Genomic DNA, 22,042 nt, shown 5'->3' with positions numbered 1-22,042 from the left:
CTAGAAAAGGCAAAAAGACAAAAAAAAAAAAAGACTGTCAAAGCACAGTAAAAGAAAGAGACACTGGTTCCCTCACAGTCACTTAATGGCAAACAAACATTTGAGGGGGTAATTATCCAGTGTCCTTGGATACAGAAACGGTGTCCTAATACGGAATGCAGTGTCCGAATACAGAAACCAGGTCTTCCCCAGGATGCATTTATTTCATCAAAGTTTTCTCTCAAAATATCTGGATGAAACACTGGTTCTTATAATAAAGAGCGGTTTTGAAAGGATCCCCTCGTTAAGTCTGTATCCTAGAACGAGGCCAACCGCCCCAAAGAGAAGCGGCAAAGTCTGTTCTGTTTTGTTCAGTAGACACCCCACCCTGGCCCAGGGAACTGAATAATGGCAGGGGTCACCCCCTGGTGGCCTCACCCTCCCACTTGATGTCTCTGCTTACAAATGTGTCACCTTTCCCCCACGGGAGGATGCCACTGACTCGGGCTTGTGGAACTGAGGGCTTGGCTGGGGCCGATCCACCTGTACCTGGTGGCCTGGTCAGCAGGTGTCTGAGTCAGGGACGCGTCAGGCTACAGAGTGTGGACAAGGGCCTCGTGGTCCAGGTTCCCTCGGCCCAGGGCTCGCTCCTAAGGAGCTACCTGACCTTTCACTGTCCAGACCATCAAAAAACTAAAGCCGTCTCTTTTCTTTTTTCTCTTCCTTTCTTTCTAGGGCCTCACGTGGGGCATGTGGAAATTGCCAGGCTTGGGGTTCAATAGGAGCTGCAGCTGCCAGCCTTTGCCACAGCTCATAGAAATGCCAGGTCCTTAACCCACTGAGGGAGGCCAGGGATCATTACGCCGAGCCACACTGGGAACTCCCTAAAGCCACCTGTTTTCTACACCACGTCTCTGCCCCCCCAGCTCCTTAGAAAGTCTCCAGGAGGTGGAGCTTGCCATTGGCTCTAGGCCCTCAGAAACGAAGGCCCCTGCTGGGACTCACGTCAGAAGAATGCAAGGGTGCTGGGAGCGTTTGGGGCAGAAATGGAGAGGATTCCACAGCAGCATCCAGAACATTCCTCCAGCAGCTGCTTTGTGTCCGGACACTGCGTGATGTTCCCACATGCCCTTGTCTTGTCCTCCTGCCGGACACTGCTGGAAGGTAGGTGGAACGGCAGCCCTGATGAGACCACGGAGATGCAGAGAGGGCCCATGACTTACTCCAGCCACACTACTTATTCTGAACCAGGTCTGTATGGCCCCCGAGCTAATGCTCTTATTTAGTTATTTGTTTTTTAGGGTCACATCCACGGCATGTGGGGGTCAAATCGGAGCAGCAGCTGCCGGCCTACACCACAGCCACAGCAACGCCAGATCTTTAACACGCTGAGCGAGGCCAGGGATGGAGCCTGCATCCTCATGGACAGTAGCTGGGTTTGTAACCTGCTGAGTCACCACAGGAGCTTCCAGGCCCTTCTGTTTCAATGCTGCCCTGCGCATGGCTGTGGGGAGCTGGCATCCTTGGCTGCTCTTCCTTGCACGATCCATGTAAACAACCTGTCTGGATGAGGGCTTGTTTTGTTATCAGCCTTGTATCTGTCAGGACTTATCTTGTGTTTGACTCTTTGGCTCAGTGGCGGGAGGCAGAGACAGAACACAAGGAGGAGGCACCCGTGGAGAGTGGAAGAAGGACCAAATAAAACATAAAGCCGTTCTTAAAGGGGACTGGGGAGCCCGAGCAGTCACGCCATGACTTGGGGCTCACACAGGACACTTAATGTTGGGTGTGCTCAGGCATGCTGTTTGTTTGTTTGTTTTCTTTCCTGGTTTCTGTTATTTGTTTTTCATCCTGAGGCTACACAAACATTAAATGCTGACCCTCAACTATTGACTGTGGACATTTTGGAGGATCAAGTACCGGAAGAAGGGACATCATAAAGGTGGGGCGAATAGTTGAATGACTCTCAGCAGCAGAGTCACTACTACCCTGGGTTCAAAGAATCTAGGGTTCAATTTTTTTTTTTTTTTGTATTTTTAGGGCCACACCTGTGGCATATGGAAGTTCCCAGGTTAGGGGTTGAATCAGAGCTACAGCTGTCAGCCCACAGCCACAGCCACACCGGATCTCAGCTGAGTCTGTGACCTACACCACAGCTCACAGCAAGGACGGATCCTTAACCCACTGAGCGAGGCCAGGGATGGAACCTGGGTCCTCATGGATACTAGTCGGGTTCCAGACTGCTGAGCCCCAACGGGAACTCCTGGGGTTCAGCTCTTGTCTCCTTGACTTAGGAGCTATCTTATGGTATCTATTTTATCTTTCCAATCAGCAAAATGGGACTATTACTTCCCTTGGGAACAGCTTCATTGGAGCTGTTGTGAGGACTGTGTATTATAACTGCCTCACCGTGCATTACTATGTGCCTCCTACATGCTAAATGCGTTATAAATCTTATTTCATTCTCACAAATCTCAGAGAGAGAGGATTGTTATTATCGCAATGCTTCAGATGAATAAACGGAGGCACCGAGAGGTTAAGCAGCCCGCAAAATACTGGAAGCCTCCGCGGCAACACGAGCCTGGGATTGAAATCCAAGGCGCCACGCCATCGTCTGAAGGCTGCGCAGCCACCTTCTGGGGAGATGCCTTTTACGGTAAAAGCGTGTCTGGACCTCGGGAGCCTTCTCGGCCCATTCTCGTCTCTTTGAGGCCTTGTCGGAAGACCACTCAACAGCGAACTCGGACTTGTCCGGCCTACTGGTGGACCGAGAGATTACTTGGGGCGCTGGCTCCCGGTGTCCCCTCTCTGGCTGGGGATGGGGTTTTGCGCTCGGTACCCAGATCGCCGGGCATTGTGGGCTCAGCGTTCGGGTCTCCTTGGTAACGCCAACCAGGGGAGGCCGTGCGGCCTTCTTCCCACCCCAGAGGCGGCAGAAAGGACTGGAGCGGCCTTTAGCGTCCCGAGGCCGCCGCCGAGCCGCCCGGCCCGTGGGTTCCTGCAGGCGGGAGAGGCCGGGGCCGGCCTGGCGGACGCGCGGCCGGGGCTGCTGGAGGGGATGGCGCCCCTGAAGCGGGGCGGCCCGCGGGGCGCCGGGGCCGAGGCGGCGGGGCGGCGCGGGGCCGGTGACGGCGGCTCCTGCTCGGGCTGCTGGTGCTGGAGGCGGCTCTTCCGGCGGAGTGCGGCCCGCGGGGCGCGCAGGAAGAAGGCCCGGTACGTTCGGCCCGGCCCGGCGGCTCCGGAGCGTGGCCGCTGGGGCCCCGCGGGCCTGCGGAGGCTGTTGCAGAGGCTGGCGGCCTGGAGGCGGCGCTACCTGCGGTGCGGGGAGCGGTCGGAGAGGCTGGAGGAGATCCCGCTGCTGGCGCTCGGGCGCGCGCAGGAGGGCGATTAGGCCGCGGCCTCCGGGAGCGCCGCCCCGGCCGGCTCCCTGCACCGAGAACTGTGGTTTGGTTTGGTTTTGTTTAGCAAAGACAAGAAATGAAATAAGCCCAATTACATTTGCATGAAAGAACTCGGTTTGTTGTTGTAGGTTATTCTTTTGGGGTTTTTTGGGGAGGGGGCGGGAGGAGGTTATGCCTTTGACCCAGCGTCTCCTGCTGAGGCCTTAGTGCTGTGAACTGCCTGCTCTCTCAAGGCCCAGGGCCTCGATGCAGTACCAGAGCCGGAGGCCCCAGATCCCTCGGCCAGGCCGCTGCGTGTTCTCTGGAGGTTGCTGCCTGGCTGGTTATTGCTGAACGGGGGTGGGTGGGTGGGTGGGGTGGTGGCCGACTCTGCCTCCACAGCTCTGGAAGAAGGTGGGTGGGGCAGAGGTCTTCCGTTGGAGCCATGCCCTTAGGGCTTAAAGCATTTAAAAACATTTTTTTTTTTCTTTTAAAGAGGGATCCTTGAAAGCTTCCCCCAAAAGAGCAAACTCTGCTTTTATCTTTAGTTTATAGACGTTTATGAAGCCCTGTAAACTTGCATTAGAACTAAGGCCTGGGGGCTGGATTGCAGGGGTTTGAAAACTAGTGCTGGAGATTAAAGGGCAAAGGGAGAAGAATCTGGGAAGCTCTTGGCTTGGTCTTTATCCACTCTTTCCTCATCAATAAAAACCTGCTAATGATACTCTGGCTCTACAGGCCTGTGAGGATGAAAGTAAAATATTAGAAGTGAAAGTGCTCGAAGTATTCTGAAAGAGCTATATGCAGTCAAGGTATGTATTAAACTGGTATAATTGTCTCTCCCTGGGCTATTCCCAGACCACTATCCACCCCACAGCCCTCCCTTCCCACCCCAACCAGCCCAAACTGCTCTTTAGTCATTTAATATTTTATTTATTTATTTTTATTTATGTTTTATTTTTTCTTAGGGCCACTCCCACGGTATATGGAAGTCCCCCAGGCTAGGGGTGGAATCGGAGCTGCAGCTGCTGGCCTATACCACAGCCACGGCAATGAGAGATCTGAGCCACGTCTGCGACCTGCACCACAGCTCATGGCAACACTGGATCCCTGACCCACTGATCAAGGCCAGGGATCAAACCCGAGTCCTCCCATGGTTACTAATTAGATTTTTCTGCAGCTCCACAACAGGAACTCCTAATATTTTATTTTTTTATGGCCGCACCCCAGCATATGGAAGTTCCACTGTGGCACAGTGAAAGGGATGGAACCCTTTCCTCTGCAGGGACCAGAGCCACTGCAGTTGGATTCTTAACCTACTGCGCCACAGCAAGAACCCCCCCAAACTGCCCTTTAAACTAGCATGCTAGGAGTTACCGTCGTGGCTCAGCAGTTAACAAACCCAACTAGCATCCATGAGGACACCGGTTCGATCCCTGGCTTTGCTCAGTGGGTTAAGGATCCCGAGTTGCTGTGAGCTGTGGTATGGGTAGCAGATGTGGCTCAGATCCCACGTTGCTGTGGCTGTGGCATAAGCCAGCAGCTCTGATTCGACCCCTAGCCTGGGAACCTCCATATGCCACGGGTACAGTCCTAAAAAAAGCCAAAAAGCCAAAAAAAAAAAGTAAACTAGCAAGCTAACAGACTCTTAGACTTCGAAAACAAACTTATGATTACCAAAGGGGAAAGGGGGAGGAGAGGGATAAATTGGGAGTTTGGGATTAACACCTACACACAACTATATATAAAACAGATGGGAGTTCCTGTCGTGGCGCAGTGGTTAACGAATCCGACTAGGAACCATGAGGTTGCGGGTTCGGTCCCTGCCCTTGCTCAGTGGGTTAAGGATCCGGCGTTGCCGTGAGCTGTGGTGTAGGTTGCAGACGCGGCTCGGATCCTGCATTGCTGTGACTCTGGCGTAGGCCGGTGGCTACAGCTCTGATTCGACCCCTAGCCTGGGAACCTCCATATGCTGTGGGAGCGGCCCAAGAAATAGCTAAAAAGACAAAAAAAAAAAAAGATGATCAACAGCAACCTACTGTAGAGCACAGGGAAATCAATATGTTGTAACAGCCTATAGGGGAAAAGAATCTGAAAAAGAATGGATATGTGTATATGTATAACTGAATCACTTTGCTGTACATGTAACACAACATTGTAAAGCAACTATACGCCAATATAAAACAAAAATTTAGAAAAAAAAAAAAAAACCTAGAAAGCTAGAAACCGAGTGGGTCTCCAAGTTCTTCACTTGCTGACATGGCTGGGGAGCTCCTGAGGCTTTTCAGGGGTCTCCCCATACCCTTGACCTGGAGAGTCAATCTCTGGGGAAGGGGGGTGGGGATCACCACCTGTTTAGTTCATTACAGTGGTAGGGCAGTGATGAGGGATCCTGTGGCAGGAATCTGGGAAACTGAGTAAAGCAGAAAAAAGCAAGGCAGAGGCCAGAAGGCTGGGGCCAGGAACTGGGGCCCCACAAGACAGAATTCTTTGTAATTGAAGTTAGGTGTATGTTGTATGTTTACTAAGTCCTGTATCCTGGCCTTGTCCAGACAACTTAAATTATTCTATAGGGTTGTGATAAGGGAATACATTTTCATGAGAAAAGCCATTATGCCTCATAGCCAGCCTCCATCCTTTTAAGGAGACCAGTCCGGCTATCATGGCTTATTGCTGATTGGACCAGGGATCCTAAGATGCCTGAATTAAAAACTACTCCATAGAGGGCAGCCCAATGGAAGCTTCCTTCCTTGGAAAGGTTGAAGCTGAGGCCAAAAAAGAGACAAACCATTGGAAAAATACCAAATTGCTGAATCCTCTGGAGTTTGAACCATCGTGGTGCAGTGGAAATGAATCCAGCTAGGAACCATGAGGTTGTGGGTTCAATCCCTGGCCTTGATCAGTGGGTTAAGGATCTGGCATTGCCATGAGCTGTGGTGTAATTTGAAGCTGTGGCTCGGATCTGGCATTGCTGTGGCCGTGGCGTAGGCCGACAGCTGTAGCTCAGATTCGACTCCTAGCCTGGGAACCTCCATATGCTGTGGGTGCGGCCCTAAAAAGACATTTAAAAGAAAAAAAGCCATAAGGATGCTAGGGATATAGCCAACAAAACATGTTTTCTTGTGCAGAGAAATGTAAAACCTTATTAAAGGACACTGGCGATCAGCACACCTGCAGTGATAGGTCATGTTCTTGGATAAAGACTCAAATTCAATTCCAATAGGATTTGTTTGTGTGTGTATGACTGGGGAAGCTGATCCCAAAATATACGTGGAAGAGAAAAGGATGAAGAACAGCCAAGCTTCCTGAAGAAATTGGAGAGTTTGCTTCATCACATATTAAGAGGTATTACAAAGCCTTAGTAATGAAGATAGTGTATCCTTAGTCTGGAGACAGTAAGTAGGCCAATGAAGCTTGAGAGAGTCAAGAAACAGGGAAAATTGGGTAATGGAAATAGAATTTGTAGGATAATGGGTCAAGGATAGACTAGTCAGTGTTTTGTGTTGGGGAAATAGTGATTATGGGAAAAAAAATAGATTGGAACCAGGAGTTCCCATTGTAGCTCAGTGGAAAGGAATCTGACTAATATCCACGAGGACGCGTGTTCGATCCCTGGCTCTGCTCAGTGGGTTAAGGATCTGGCGTTGCTGTGGCTGTGGTATAGGCTGGCAGCTGTAGCTCTGATTTGACTCCTAGCCTGGGAACCTCCATATGCTGTGTGTGCAGCCCTTAAGAGAAAAGACAAAAAAAAAAAATAATAGATTGGAACCTTAACTTGCACACACGCAGCAGCTCAGTTTTGTTGGATTAAACTCTTGAGTGCAAAAAGCAAACATTAAAATTTTTAGAAGAAAATTAAAGAGAACATCTTTCCAATTTAGAAAAAGATGGATTTCTTCTCCTCCTCCTCCTCCCTCTCCCCTCCTCCTCCTCCTTCTTCCAACACGGGGCAGCAGCTTGATGTGGGATCTCGGTTCCCAGGTCAGGGACTGGACCAGGGCCACAGAAATGCAAGCTCTGAATCCTAACCTTCCATCTTCCAGGGAGCTTCCAAGACGGAGCCTCCCTCCCTCCTCCCTCCCTTCCTCTCTTCCTTCCTCTACTCCTCTCCTCTCCCCTCCTCTCCCTATTGGCTTTTCCCCCTCTCTCTCTCTTTTTTTTTTATGGCTGCACCTGTGGCATATGAAAGTTCCCAGGCTAGGGGTCCAATGAGAGCTACAGCTGTGATTTACACCACAGCTGCTGCAACTCGGGATCCTAGCCACATCTGTGACCTATGCTGCAGCTTGAAGCAATATCGGATCCTTAACCCACTGTTTGAGGCCAGGGATTGAACCTGACCCCTCATGGACTCTGTGCTGGGTTCTCAACCCACTGAGCCACAACAGGAACTCCTGAGATGAATTTCTTAAGATGCAAAAAATATTTGCCAAAGAGAAAATACTGATAAAATTACTGACTTTTTTTTTTAATTTTTATTTTTGTCTTTTTTTAGGGCCTCACCTGCAGCATATGGAAGTTCCCAGACTAGGGGTCGAATCAGAGCCGCAGCTGCCGGCCTGCACCACAGCTACAGCCATGAGGGATTTGAGTCATGCCTGTGATCGACACCACAGTTCATGGCAACACTAGATCCTTAACCCACTGAGAAGGACCAGGGATCGAACCTGCATCCTCATGGATTCTAGTTGGGTTCATTACCACTGAGCCACAACAGGAGCTCCCTAATTTATTTTATTTTTATTTTGCAGCAGCTTGACATGGGATCTCAGTTTCTAGAGCAGGGATTGAACCTGGGCTGCAGAGGGGAAAGCCCTGAGTCCTAACCACTAGACCGCCAGGGAACTCCCTATTATTGACCTCTTTAAAACAAACTTGGGAGTTCCTGTTGTGGCTCTGTGGTTAACGAATCTGACTAATATCCATGAGGAGGCGGGTCTGATCCCTGGCCTCGATCAGTGGGTTAAGGATCCCGAGTTGCCATGAGCTGTGGTGTAGGTCGAAGATGTGGCTTGGATCTGGCATTGCTGTGACTGTGGTGTAGGCCAGCAGCAACAGCTCCGATTGGACCCCTAGCCTGGGAACCTCCATATGCCTCAGGTGTGGCCCTAGAAAAGGCAAAAAGACAAAAAAATAAAATAAAAAAATAAACTTGTTTATCAAAGCATACCTTAAAGATAGTGAAAAGACAAATTTCAAAGTGGGGGAAAATATTTGTAGCACATACAACTGTTAAAGAATAGTAGCCAGGATATGTAAATATTTCTACAAATCAGTAAGGAAAGATAAATAACCTTGGAGTTCCCGTCGTGGCTCAGTGGTTAATGAATCCGACTAGGAACCATGAGGTTTTGGGTTCGATCCCAGGCCTTGCTCAGTGGGTTAAGGATCCGACGTTGCCATGAGCTGTGGTGTAGGTTGCAGACACGGCTCAGATCCATGTTGGTGTGGCTTTGGCATAGGCCGGTGGCTACAGCTCCGATTCAACCCCTAGCCTGGGAACCTCCATATGCCGAAGGAGCGGCCAAGAAATGGCAAAAAGACACAAAAAAAAGAAAAAAGAAAAAAAGAAAAATAACCTAATAGAAAAATAGGCTAAAGATAGGACAGATACTGCACAGAAAAAAAAAAAAGAAACATAGATTCTTAATCTTATTAATAGTCAGGAAAATGCAAATCAAAAGCACAGCTATTTCACTTATTGTATTTTGCATCTCTTCTTGCTTAAGTTTTAAATCTTGTACTTCTTTGCTCAACATTTGCTGTAAATTATCAGTCTTTGCCTCCAGTTTATTTCCAATGTCTTGCATCATCTTCAGCATCATCAGTCTAAAGTCTTTTTCCTGGAGGCTCATAATCTCCAGATCATTTAGCTGTTTTTCTGGGTTTTTTCCCTTGTTCCCTTATCTGAGTTATAGTTTTCTGCATTTTCATTTTTATAGGTTTTTGGCGTGGTCTCCTTTTTTGCAGACAATAGAGTTGTAGCCTCTCTTTATTTTATTGTATTTTATTGCTTTTTAGGGCTGCACTCGCGCATATTGAGGTTCCCAGGCCAATTGGAGTTACAGCTGCCAGCCTACGCCAGAGCCACAGCAAGGCCAGATCCTAGCCGCAGCTGTGACCTACACCACAGCTCAAGGCAACGCCGGATCCTTAACCCACTGAGCAAGGCCAGGGGTTGAACCTGCAGCCTCACAGTTCCTAGTCAGATTAGTTTCCGCTGTGCCACGCAGGGAACTCCACCTCTCTTACTTCTGATGTCTCCCCCCACCTCCCCCATGGCTGAAGTGGGTCCAGGGCTTGCTGTAGGCTTCCTGATGGGAGGGCCTGGTGCCTGCCCACTGGTGGGTGGGGCTTTGTCTCTGGGTGAGATAAGAGGCCGCTGTGTGCCTGGGGGTCTTCAGCAGCCTGTTTGCTGATGGGTGAACTGTTGCTGGGTCGGGGGCTTCTCAGCGCTGATGGGAGCGGCCGGATTCTCCCCACGTGGCCGCCTAGAGAGGAGCGCACGCCGGTGGCCACTCTCAAGACCTTCGCCTCCAAGTCCTTCCCCCACAACGAGCCACAGTCCCCCCCCACCCCGTTTTCCCAGGAGATCCCCCAAGAACTGCAGTCAGGTCCGACCCAGATTCCTATGGAGCCTCTGCTTTGCCCTGGGACTCAGTGCCCGTGAGAGCCTGTGTGCGCCCTTGGAGAATGGGGTCTCCGTCTCCCCCAGTCCCGTGGAGCTCCTGCGCACCAGCCCCAGGGCCTTCAATGCCAGATGCTCCAGGGGCTCCGTCTCCCAGTGCCAGATCCCCAGGCGTGGGGACCCGAAGTGGGGCTCAGAACTCTCACTCCTGCAGGTGAGTCTGTGATACAGTCACTTTCCGGTCTCTGGGGCTGCCCCGCCGGCGGGAATGGGGGTGCTTCTATCACGTCGTCGCCCCTCCTTCTGTCTTGATGTGGCCTCTTCTTTGCCTTGCGGAGTAGGATGTCTTTTGGAAAGTTTCCAGGCCATTTGGTTGAAGGTTGCTCAGCCTTTGGTTGTAATTTTGTTGTTTTTATGAGAGAAGCCGAGCTCCAGTTCTGTTCCGCCGTCTTAGTTCCGTCTTGGCCGGTCCGGTTTAAAGCCAAGCGCTTGGCATTGGTAGGCTTCATTTGTGTGTAGGCTCTCACCCTAGGGGCGTCTGCTCTTCTCGTCCTGATTGTAGTGCCTGCTCCATCCCTCTTGCGCTCTCTGTGAGCCGCAATCCCAGTTTCCAAAAGCACAGCTAGAGGCCAATTTATGCTGACCAGATTGGCAATCATCAAAGAGTTAGCCCATATCAAGTCTTGGCAAGGGTGTGCAGTAGTAGGAACGAAAATCTGCTGGTGAGAGAGGAGAGTGTTACAGCTGCTTCAGAAAACAATCTGTTGTTGCTCTTGGGGGCTGCCGCATATGGAGGTTCCCAGGCTAGGCTTCGAACTGGAGCTACAGCTGCCAGCCTACACCACAGCTCACGGCAACGCTGGATCCTTAACCCACTGAGCGAGGCCAGGGATTGAACCCCTGTCCTCATAGATACTAGTTGGGTTCGTTACCATTGAGCAGGACGGGGATCCCCCAAAACAATTTTGGGTATCCAGTATAGAAGATAGATGGGCTTTCAGATGATTTGTCAAATCAAATATCTACCAGGGGCTTTGATTTTTTTCCCATCATGCACCTGGGAGAAAAATGCCACGATCCTCGTCGGATCTGTAAGAAAAAAAATTTTTAAGGTCCCGGTCACTTTTAGGAATACTGAGGTGTCATTCACGACCTTACAATTAAGTCAGTGAATTAAGGTAAGCAAAGCAAAGACAGGTCTCTTTGGAGGTTATTTTCACAGGATGTGGTGACAATGTCTAAAATCTAACCAGCCCCTGCTGCTCAGAATTGCAAACAGCGATGACCAGTCACGTGTCCACCTTACATGGCAGCAGAGGACACACTCTCTTGAAAGTTTTGAACCAAATCGAGCAGATCCTCTGAACAAATCTTGTGATGGTGAGTGTTGTCCTCCTAGAGACCGGGAGGCATCAGGGTACAGCTCATACCTTTGAATGATGAAGAAAATACTTTATAAGCCCAGGCTCTGAAATTTCATTATATGACATTATAAGAAAAGAACTAGCCTGTGGAGCTCTGTTTGACAGCACATGGAGAGAAGGCTGAAGAGGATTTTATTTAATGAAAGGAATGCATTTTTTCCCTAAAAATTAATAAAGTTGCTGTGCACAGTCTGCCCAACCTTGCAGCTCCACTCCCAGAGGGACCGTCCCGTGTGCAGTAGAAAGTATGCCCTACTGTATGCAAAGAAGTATTGCTCATAAGAGGGGTCAACTGAAACAGCCCAAATGTCCACGAAAAGTAGACTATATAAATAAAATTAGGAATAGTTATTCAAGAGAATAGTACACAGTAGTAAAAAATGAACTAGAAATACATGCATAAACATGCATGAATTTAAAAATATATAGACTTGTAGGAGTTGCCGTCGTGGCTCAGTGGTTAACGAACCCAACTAGCATCCATGAGGATGCAGGTTCAATCCCTGGCCTCCCTCAGTGGGTTAAGGACCCGGCATTACTGTGAGCCATGGTGTAGGTCACAGATGCGGCTCGGATCTCACGTTGCTGGGGCTGTGTGTAGGCCAGCAGCTGTGGCCCCGATTTGACCCTAGCCTGGGAACCTCCATATGCTGTGGGTGCGGCCCTAGAAAGACAAAAAAGACCAAAAAAGAAAAAAAAAATGGGAATATATACAAAGTGATTCCATTTATAAAAAAGTTGAAAAAAAGGTAAAACCAAATAATATACTGTCTAGGGTATATAATATATGTGGTATATAATATAATGTATGTGGGTATTAAAACTCATCAAAAAAAAAAAAAAAGAAGGAAAGAAAAAAAGCAAAGAAGAAGTTCCTGTTGTGGCTCAGCAGAAATGAACCCTACTGGTATCCATGAGGATGCAGGTTCGATCCCTGGCTTCGTTCAGTAGGTTAAGAATCCTATACTGCTGCAGCTGTGGCGTAGTTCCCCTGGCCTGGGAACTTCCATGCTACCAGCGTGGCCCTAAAAGCAAAAAAAAAAAAAGAAAAAAAAATCAAAGGAATAGTTAACACACAGTTTGGGATAGCGTTTCCCTGTAGTGGGGAGGGAGATGGCACTTCTTAGGTCCTGCTCATGCTCTATTTTTTAAGCAGGATGATGGGTACAGAGAGGTGTTCCTTTTATTTTTCAGACTATACACATACATCCTATATGTTCTTTCACATACATATATTTGTGTAGATAAAACAAAAAATTTTTTTAGAATGTTCAGAAAATATCTATTTAACACTTTCCCAATTTTTTCTTGTAAAATATGCATCACAAAAAATTTACCATAGGGGAGTTCCCGTTGTGGCGCAGTGGTTAACGAATCTGACTAGGAACCATGAGGTTTCAGGTTTGATCCCTGGCCTTGCTCAGCGGGTTAAGGATCCGGCGTTGCTGTGAGCTGTGGTGTAGGTCGCAGACATGGCTTGGATCCCGCATTGCTGTGGCTGTGGCGTAGGCTGGTGGCTACAGCTCCGATTAGACCCCTAGCCTGGGAACCTGCATATGCCGCAAGAGCAGCCCAAGAAATGGCAAAAAGGCAAAAAGACAAAAAAAAAAAAATTTACCGTCATAAGCATTTTTAAGTGTACAGCTCAGTGGTATTAAATACATTTATAATGTTATGCTACGATCACCACTCTCCATCTCCAGAACTCCTTTCATCTCGTAAAACTATCCCCATTCATCAAACACTCCCCATTCCTTCACCACCACCCCCCTCACCCAAGTCCCTGCAACCACCATTCTGCTTTCTGACCCTATGGATTAGGATTGCTCTAAGTACGTCACTTAAGTGGAGCCCGCACCTATGTCTTTTTGAGACTGGCGTATTTCACTATAACGTCCTCAAGAGTTATCCGTGTTGGTGCATGTGTCACACTTGCCTTTTTTTTTTTCTTCTTTTTAGGGGTGAACCTGCAGCATATGGAAGTTCCCACGCTAGGGGTGGAATCGGAGCTACTGCTGCCGGTCTACACCACAGCCACAGCAATGCTGGATTCTTAACCCATTGAGTGAGTCCAGGGATCGAACCCGTATCCTCACGGATACCAGTGGGATTCGTTTCCGCTGCGCCACAATGGGAACTCCCACATTTGCCTCGTTAAATTGAGTAATATTCCGTGGTATGTCTATACCATGTCTTGCTGATCCACGTATCTGTTGACCGATGCTTGGGTTGCTTCCATGTCTTAGCGATTGTGAATAAGATCATCAGTGTTCAAGCTTTTTTCAGGACTCCACTTTTCTTTCTTTCTTTTTTTTTTTTCTTTTTCTTTTTTGGCTGCCCTGCGGCTCATGGAATTCCCTGGGGCAGGGATCAGATCTGAGCCACAGGTGCAACCTACACGGCAGCTGCAGCACTACTGGATCCTTAACCCACTGTGCCGGGCCAGGGACTGAACCTGCGTCCTGGTGCTGCAAGAGACGCTGCTGATCCTGTTGCGCCATGGCGGGAACCCCTCATTTCTACAAAAATGTCGTTTATGGGGTGAATGGGACATGAAGGTGCATGAACTTTTGTCGTGGCGCGAACTCAGGGAACGTTGGACTGTCAGGGATGAAGGAAGGGAGCCTTTGTTGTGGCTTTCAGGTTTTTTTCTTTTTTAAATTACTCAGTGAATTTTGTTACATTTACAGGTGTACAACAATCATCACAACCAAACTTTATAGCTTTTCCATCCCCAACCCCCAGCCCATCCCTCCACCTCCCAACCTGTCTCCTTTGGAAGCCATACGTTTTCCAAAGTCTGTGAGTCAGTATCTGCTCTGCAAAGAAGTTCATTGTGTCCTTTTTTTTAGATTCCACATGTCAGTGATAGCATTTGATCACTTTCAGTTTTAGCTGAAAAAACGTGGAAACTGTTTTATGCTGATAGGAACGATTCAGGGGAGAAATGTTTCAAAGGAGAGAAGGAATAAGATTGGAGCCGATCCTTGAGGGGTGAGAGAGGATGGGCTCTAGACCTAGTGACAAAGTAAGGATTAGCTTTTTTTTTTTTTTTTGCCACACCCTTGGCATGTGGAAGTTCCCAGGCCAGGGTTCAAACCCATGCCACAGCCGTAACCTGAGCTGCTGCAGTGACAATGCCGGATCCTTAACCCGCTGGGTCGCAGGAGAACTCCAAGAAGGGTTAGCTTTTCAAAACAGTAAGGACGTTTTCCCATTGTAACCGGTGGTGACTCTGGGGACAAGCTCAGATGAGTATGTAGACTGGAAAACGGGAAGTTGTGAGATAATAGTAAATACATGTGTTGGTCTTTGGCCCCGATTCCAGGCAGAGCCCCTAAAACCCTGTAAATTCCTAAGTGACAAGAGCACTAGGAGTAACGTGTTCTATTGTGGCTACTCTGGGCGGGTGCTGGATGGTTCCTGTCACCGGAAAGACCAAGCCATGATTAGAAGCTTGAACTTTTTTCTTTTTTTTTTTTTTGTCTTTTTGGGGCTGCACCCGCAGCATATGGAGGTTCCCAGGCTAGGGGTCGAATCGGAGCTGTAGCCACCAGCCTACACCACAGCCACAGCAACACGGGACCTGAGCCACATCTGCGACCTACACCACAGCTCATGGTAACACCGGATCCTTAACCTACTGAGCGAGGCCAGGGATTGAACCTACAAACTCATGGTTTCTAGTCGGATTCGTTTCTGCTGCGCCATGACAGGAACTCCTAGAAGCTTGAGTTTTTATCCCCTCCTCACACGTCTCTAGAAAAGTGAGAGGGGCAGAAAATGGAGTTAGTAATTAATCATGTTTATGTCAAGAAGCCCCCATAAAAATCCCAATAGTATGGGGTTTGGAGAGCTTCCTGGTGGCTGAACGCACCCGCACATGGGGAGGGTGACATAGCTCAACTCCCCGGGGACAGAAACTCCTGCTCCTGTGGGCTCTCAGACCTTGCCCTGGATATCTCTTTATCTGGCTGTCCATCTGTATTTTTTAAAAATATACTTGGAGGAGTTCCCATCGTGGTGCAGTGGTTAACGAATCTGACTGGGAACCATGAGGTTGCAGGTTTGATCCCTGGCCTTGCTCAGGGGGGTTAAGGATTCAGCATTGCTATGAGCTGTGGTGTAGGTTGAAGACATGGCTTGGATCCTGCGTAGCTGTGGCTGTGGTATAGGCTGGCGGCTACAGCTCCGATTCGACCCCTCACCTGGGAACCTCCATATGCCACGGGAGTGGCCCTAGAAAAGGCAAAAAAAAAAAAAATCATATACTTGGAGTTCTCGTTGTGGCTCAGCAGTAATGAACCTGATTAGTATCCATGAGGTTTCGGGTTCGATCCCTGGCCTTGCTCAGTGTGTTAAGGATCTGGCGTTGCCGTGAGCTGTGGTGTAGGTTGCAGAAGCAGCTCCGATCCCGAGTTGCTGCAGCTGTGGTGTAGGCCAGCGGCTACAGCTCCGATTTGAACCCTAGCCTGGGAACCTCCAAATGCTGCAGGAGTGGCCCTAGAGAAAAAAAAAAAAAAAAAAAAGAAATCATATCCTTTCATAAACTGGTAAATGGAAGTGTTTCCCTGAGTTTTATGAGCCACTGTAGCAAATCAATCAAACTCCAGGAGTGGGTTGTAGGAACCCTAGATCTGTACCCACTTGGACAGAAGTTGCCGGTTACCTGGGGACCTGTGATGACCAGCGATTGGCATGTCAAGTGGGGGGCAGTCTGGTGAGATGAGCCCTCAGCCTGTGGGACCTGAGGCATCTCCAGGTAGACGGTGTCAGAATTCAGTTGTAGGCCCACCAGCTGGTGTCATGGAGAATTGCTTGGCGTGTGGAAAAGCCCCACAGATTTGGTGACAGAAGTGTCATAAGGGAAGTGTTCTGTGTGACAGTAAGGAGAAACACAGAGCTGGGAAAACGGGGTATTTTTCCCCCCAATACAGAGCTCAACTGCCTAAATTGCCTCTTTTTAAAAAAATTTGTTTTTTAGGGCAGCATATGGAAGTTATCAGGCTAAGGGTTGAATTGGAGCTGCAGCTGCCAGCCTACACCACAGCCACAGCAACACCCAGGTGTGATCCGAGCGGCCCCTGCGACTCGCACCACAGCTCATGGCAATGCCAGATCCTTAACCCACTGAGTGAGACCAGGGATCGAACCAGCGTCCTCATGGATGCTAGTCAGATTCGTTTCCGCTGCGCCAGGACGGGAACTCCACCTGTTTTCAATGAGAGGCAAAGTGAGGTTCTCAGCAGTGTGACGAGAAGGCCTGAAGGGCCGTCCAGGAGAGGAGGTGAGCAGACCGAGGGGCCTGCAGGCCGCTCCCCTACCCTCCTCGGGAGGGGCCTTGTCTCTTTCCCCAGAAGCCGGGATTGGCGCGGTTATGCTCTTTGTCGGTGAAGACACTGGTCCACGGTCTTGTGCTCGAGAGGAATACACGGGAGTAGCTGTACTTGTAAATAAAAGAGAAATAAATACCTCATGGAGAAGGGCTGTCATTGCAGAGCAGATGGGATTCCCGGGTTTTAAAAGTAACCTCCCTATATTGGAGTTCCCGTTGTGGCTCAGCAATAATGAACCCGACTGGTATCCATGAGCACGTAGGCTGGATCCCTGGCCTCGCTCAGTGGGTTAAGGATCCGGCGTCGCTGTGAGCTGTGGTGTGGGTTGCAAGTGCCGCTCGGATCTGGCGTTGCTGTGGTCTAGGCTGGTGGCTACAGCTCTGATTCGACCCCTAACCTTGGAACTTCCATATGTCGAGGGTGAGGTCCTAAAAAAATAACCTCCCTACTAGGTGTCAGACTACAAGGAGGTACTGTACAACAGAGGGAATAGAGCCAATATTTTGTAATAACTGTAAATGGAGTGTCACCTTTAGAAGTTGAAAAAAAACATTGAACAAAACTAACAAAAATAACCTCCCACCCCCACTTCCCCCACAAACACAAACATGTAACCGTTGTAGTGTCCTGGGGGTCAGAAAGCACTAGAAAACAGTTCTTAGAAAAGTATTTTTTAATAAATTGATGTATTTCAATGTTAACATGATAGCCCAATGCTATATCAAGGTAGCAAAAGTGAAGATTCCTGGTATTTTTTTTTTTTAATATAAACACTATGAATGACAGTACATTTGCATTCAACTTCACGAGAAATTATCTTCGGGTTCAAAAAGATTCTTTAACAGCCGTAAGACCTTGCAAATGATGAAGATGTGTGTGGACTGAGTAGACAGAGGGAGTCTAATGACTGGGCTGCGCTCTGAAACCTCACAGAAGGGAAGGAGATACAGCGGCAGGATGGCCAGCTTGCTGAACAAAGAACCCAAGCCTTTTAAACCGAGTCACGGAAAGAAAATACAGCATGTATCAAAATTACAGCATACTGGATAGAAATGGAGCCGCAAGAAGACACACAGATTCGAACCCTGAAGCAGTGAATGTGTTTCTACCCGTCTTGCGGTGGAAAGAGGCTGTGGATGTGGGGTCCTGCAGCTGCCATAGAGCAGAATCTCCTCCCACGCACCATGCTAGCCATCGGCTTAAAACCAGGATTCCCTGCTCTGTACAAATGCTGGTGGTGAGAACCTGCGCTATTGCTGTGGGTCAGAGCAACCATTGGCTGGATTTCAGGGATCGAGTGGAGGCTTCCTGTACTGCATCGCTGCCTCCTGCAATTCCGCAGGCTCCGCTTTCCAAAGCCGGTGCCCCCTTCTTAGGATTGAAGACAAAACCAAAAGCAAACCCAACGGCCCCGAAAACAAAGAGGAGAAACCAGGAGCTTCTGACTCCCTCAAGGCTCTCCGGCTGCCTCAGCCACATGAGAAACGCGTTTCACTTGGTTACAACCACAAAGAGAGCATCTGACGCCATCACGTCACAGGTATCTTAATGACGGCATCTGTGATAGAGGATTTTTCTTAACAGAGCTCAGGCTGAGAGCGAGATTCTCCTCCTCCAAGGGCGAGGGAAAGGTGGCTAAATGTTAGTTAATTCAATTCCTTCTCAGCTTTGAACTGCAATGAGCAAACTAACTTAAATGGGAATTTCTAAAGCAAAGACACTTAGCTCTCGACCTCGAATGGGATTAGATTGCGAGCAATCTCATGTCCAACATGTTATCTTACTGTATGGTAACTGGCCTTAGGCCACTATTTCTTTTTACCAGGGTCCTTAACGTCATTTCTAAACTCTAAATGCTGCGGATGAACGTCAATACAACACAGTAACACGAAAGTCATTTGTATGCTGGGCTTGGAGAACTGCGGGAGGGTCCTGGGGCCCCCCCGCCACGTGCCTAAGTGACCACCGCTCTGCCATGCGCGTCAGGAGCACAGATTTAAAATCATGTACATGTGAATAGATTAGAAAAAACTGGAATCCACATTATTTTAAAAAGAACCCAAGCAAACTGCATCAAACGTTTTTTTCACTAACCTGGGTTTTGGTGATAAGACTCTTCTTGGAGTGAACTAAGTCATTGTCAAGAGTCTTTTTAGCATTTTGTTCTAAATCTCATTTTTAGACCCGAACCAAGTCAACTTGCCATAAAGATGATATATTCCTTCCTCTCTCATCTCTTAAAACAAGTGCTCTGTCCCCTGCCCCCACTCTCCCCTGCGAGAACTGAGAATAATCCGCCAAGGCTTTCCTTTCCAGAAACAAAACCGCCAAAAGCATAAATTAGGTTAAGTGGGTTCATTTTCCTCAGGTCAAACCCAAAGTTTATTTCCCCTATGAACAGGGTGTGCTTAATTTGATAAAAATCAATCAAAATCAGCTTATGGAAAAGTTAAAAAATGTAGTTTACTGAAGGATATGGGTCCTTACAAAGAACAGCAGCAAACAACCCAACGAAGACGTTTAAAGAAAAGTAGACGACTTTAAAACTAACAATATCTCTAACGCTGAAGTCACTGCCTTGGATAATTTATACACTGCATCCAAAACTTTGTGTAGGACATTCGCTCTTAAGGCAGAAACACTGAAGGTGACATGTAATGACGGGGCTCTGACATCCAAGGGTCAAACTGGGAGTAGACTTGAGCAGACAGGCTCCCTGCTAGTGAGGACTCATCTGTGGTGACAGTTTCATTCTTAGAGTCAGTTAAGTAAGAGACATACATCTGAGAGAACGGAAAAGATGACCTGTAAGACGCGTACGTGTGATTTTCCAACAAGAGGTCAGTGAGGCGAGGCTTTCTACTGGGAGGTGAAACTACCGTAAGAAACTAACCAATTCCAACATACTCTTTCTGCTATGGTGCATAAAACGTTTACATTATCAAAGTATTGACTTTCTGGAGAGTGTCACTTGAAGACTCTAGTTTTCAAGGTGTAGTAGAAAAGGTAGCTTGAATAGTTAAAAGCAGTTGAATGTCAACTCATACTGCTACTCAGAAGGCTACCGCTTAGGATAGTCCTACCCCACGAAGAAACTCCTGTGCAGGGAGATCAGTACGTATTAAGATAAAAAGGAAGCCCCCCCAACCCATGTGCAAAAACATCATCTGTTACTAGCAAGAGTATCTGTAACCAAAAACATCTACCTACAGCATCAGAGGCGCTAAAGCCTGGCAGACAACAGGGTGTGCCACCTCCAGAGGGTGGACGCACATTTGGGAAGAAAGTAACCGCTGGGTGGGGACCTCCGGAGATGTGCCGCCGGGGGGGGGGGGGGGGGGTGGGCGAGGAGGAAGGCAGCCTGGGGTGGCGCCACCCTCACTCGGACCACGGTCTCAGGGCTGCGTGTGCTCCTTCACCTCTGTGCACCCTGGTGCCAACGTGTTAAGGAAGACCAGCGCACCTAAAAGACAACCGTGAGGCAGGTGGTGGTGACTCTAAGTGCGTGAGCACCTCCTCGCGGGCCTACTGCTCAGGCCGCAGCTGGGGCCGCTGTGGGAAGTGCACAGAGAGGCCTGGCCTCGCTGCTGAAGACGGGAAGGCTTTCTTCTTTCATGGTGGCAGGAAGTCCATGCGAGATTTGTAAACAGCGATACGAAATACTGTAAACATAACTTAACAGAGCTTGTACAAAACAGAAGGAGGAAATCCAGGTGTACAAGTGGGTAAAAAAAACAGAGGGCAGTTTCATACAAAGTCCTCCCTCCTGCGCCAAGTGATTGTTTTTGTTTTTTGATTACAAATATAATCCTGAGCTGAAAACCTGGGATCTGGGGGAGAGCCATCTTTGCATACAAAATATCCAAAGGGCATTTATTCTTTGACTTTTTCTCTAGGGATAGTCAACTGCCAGGGCCAGTTCTGAGCGTGTGACTTTGGAGACCCTTAGAGTTTGGTGTGGCGCCCAGGCCTGGAGCCTGCTGAAGCGCTGCCCATGGAGGCGGAGGCCGCCGCATCCTCTGCCTCCTCCAGTTCGTCCTGGAGCTCCTGGCTGACGCTGGACTGCAGGGCCGCGGGAGTCAGCCACTCCTTCGGGAGGCAGCTCTGGAGGAAGGGTATGCAGGAGCTGAAGTAGGCCAGTCGATTGATCCAGCGAGGAATCTCCTTCCCACAAAGAATCTACAGAGGACAAAGAGGTGAGAGGTTGAGGGCGCGGGCCAAGGAGGGCAGGGTGGGGGAGCGGACAGACAGCAAAGCGCGGCGGTCAGCCTCTGGTGCTCCTGCTGCAGGCCTGGGAGGACAAGCGGCTCCCTGACTTGGAAGCCTGGGGTCCCCCACAGTCCTCTCCATCCCCTCCTTTCTGAGGAACGCTGTTAGGTTGCGTACTTTTTACAGCTGTAAAATCAAGCTAGGTCCACTTGGCTTTATTTCTTTTTTTTTTTTTTTTACAGCTGCACCCACGGTGTACGGAGGTTCCCAGGCTAGGGGTCTAATGGGAGCTACAGCTGCTGGCCTCCACCACAGCTCATGGCAACGCCGGATCCTTAACCCACAGAGCAGGCCAGGGATTGAACCTGTAACCTCACAGTTCCTAGTTGGATTCATTTCCACTGTGCCAGGAACGGCAACTCCGGCTCCTTTCTTTGGTCTTTGCATCAACTTTGAGACACATGTAAAAGTACTCGGAACACATGGAGGAAAAGACTTGTTCATACAAGGTATTACTAGAGTAACCGAAGGGCCAGGGACTTCTCAACTTTATTCTGTTTCCAACAGCAGGACCCAGGTCTTCCACAACTTACTACCGTGACCCTTTTTAGCCGTCCTTCTCTTCTGCAGGTGAAAGTGGGCTCAGTCACCTAGTCCATGTTTTACTGTCCCTGTGATGGTTTTACCTCCAATCATGTCAAAGATTATATTCATTATAACTATGATCTGGAAGTGGCATCTCTTTTAGCCTAGCTGGTTTCAAAGAATCTTATGTCCAAAAATTAGTTACAGTGTAAATAAGCTGGCCCCTGTAGTCAAATTAACTTTTCCCTCCAAAGGTTTATTAACTCTTTGCCTTAATGCTGCATTCAAACACCGTCTCTGTCTTAACCACAGGGCTGCAGGGTGGGCTCTCTGGAGGGAACAGGCACATTTTGACCATTTCTGATAACCTGGCCTGCTGGCAGAGAGGCAGACAATACTCAAAAATACTTGAGGCGGCGTTCCTGCCGTGGCTCAGTGGGTTAAGAACCCGAATAGGATCCATGAGGACGTGGGTTCCACCCCTGGCCTCGCTCCATGGGT

The 22,042-nt window shown here is 48.8% G+C and overlaps 2 protein-coding genes across 4 annotated transcripts in view; one reads left to right on the top strand and one right to left on the bottom strand.

Annotated features, from left to right (window-relative positions):
* The first annotated feature begins 2,199 nt into the window (after nucleotides 1-2,199).
* Nucleotides 2,200-3,713, top strand: LOC125112449 (uncharacterized). Its single transcript, XM_053743462.1, is given in 2 exon segments — nucleotides 2,200-3,423; nucleotides 3,614-3,713. Coding segments are annotated over 2 exon segments (726 nt in total). The 5' UTR covers nucleotides 2,200-2,797.
* Nucleotides 3,714-17,402: 13,689 nt separating this feature from the next.
* Nucleotides 17,403-22,042, bottom strand: part of DESI2 (desumoylating isopeptidase 2) — a 50,283-nt gene continuing 45,643 nt past the window's right edge. For all 3 annotated transcript variants that reach the window (XM_047754668.1, XM_047754670.1, XM_047754669.1), the window contains exon 5: nucleotides 17,403-20,926. In XM_047754668.1, coding sequence (XP_047610624.1) covers nucleotides 20,693-20,926 — 234 coding nt within the window. In that variant the 3' untranslated portion in view covers nucleotides 17,403-20,692. The remainder of the gene's footprint in view (nucleotides 20,927-22,042) is intronic.

This window comes from Phacochoerus africanus, chromosome 12, assembly GCF_016906955.1.
Source record: "Phacochoerus africanus isolate WHEZ1 chromosome 12, ROS_Pafr_v1, whole genome shotgun sequence".
NCBI lineage: Eukaryota > Metazoa > Chordata > Mammalia > Artiodactyla > Suidae > Phacochoerus > Phacochoerus africanus.
The sequence above is the reverse complement of the archived record's forward strand: the minus strand, read 5'-3'. Positions and strand labels throughout refer to the sequence as shown.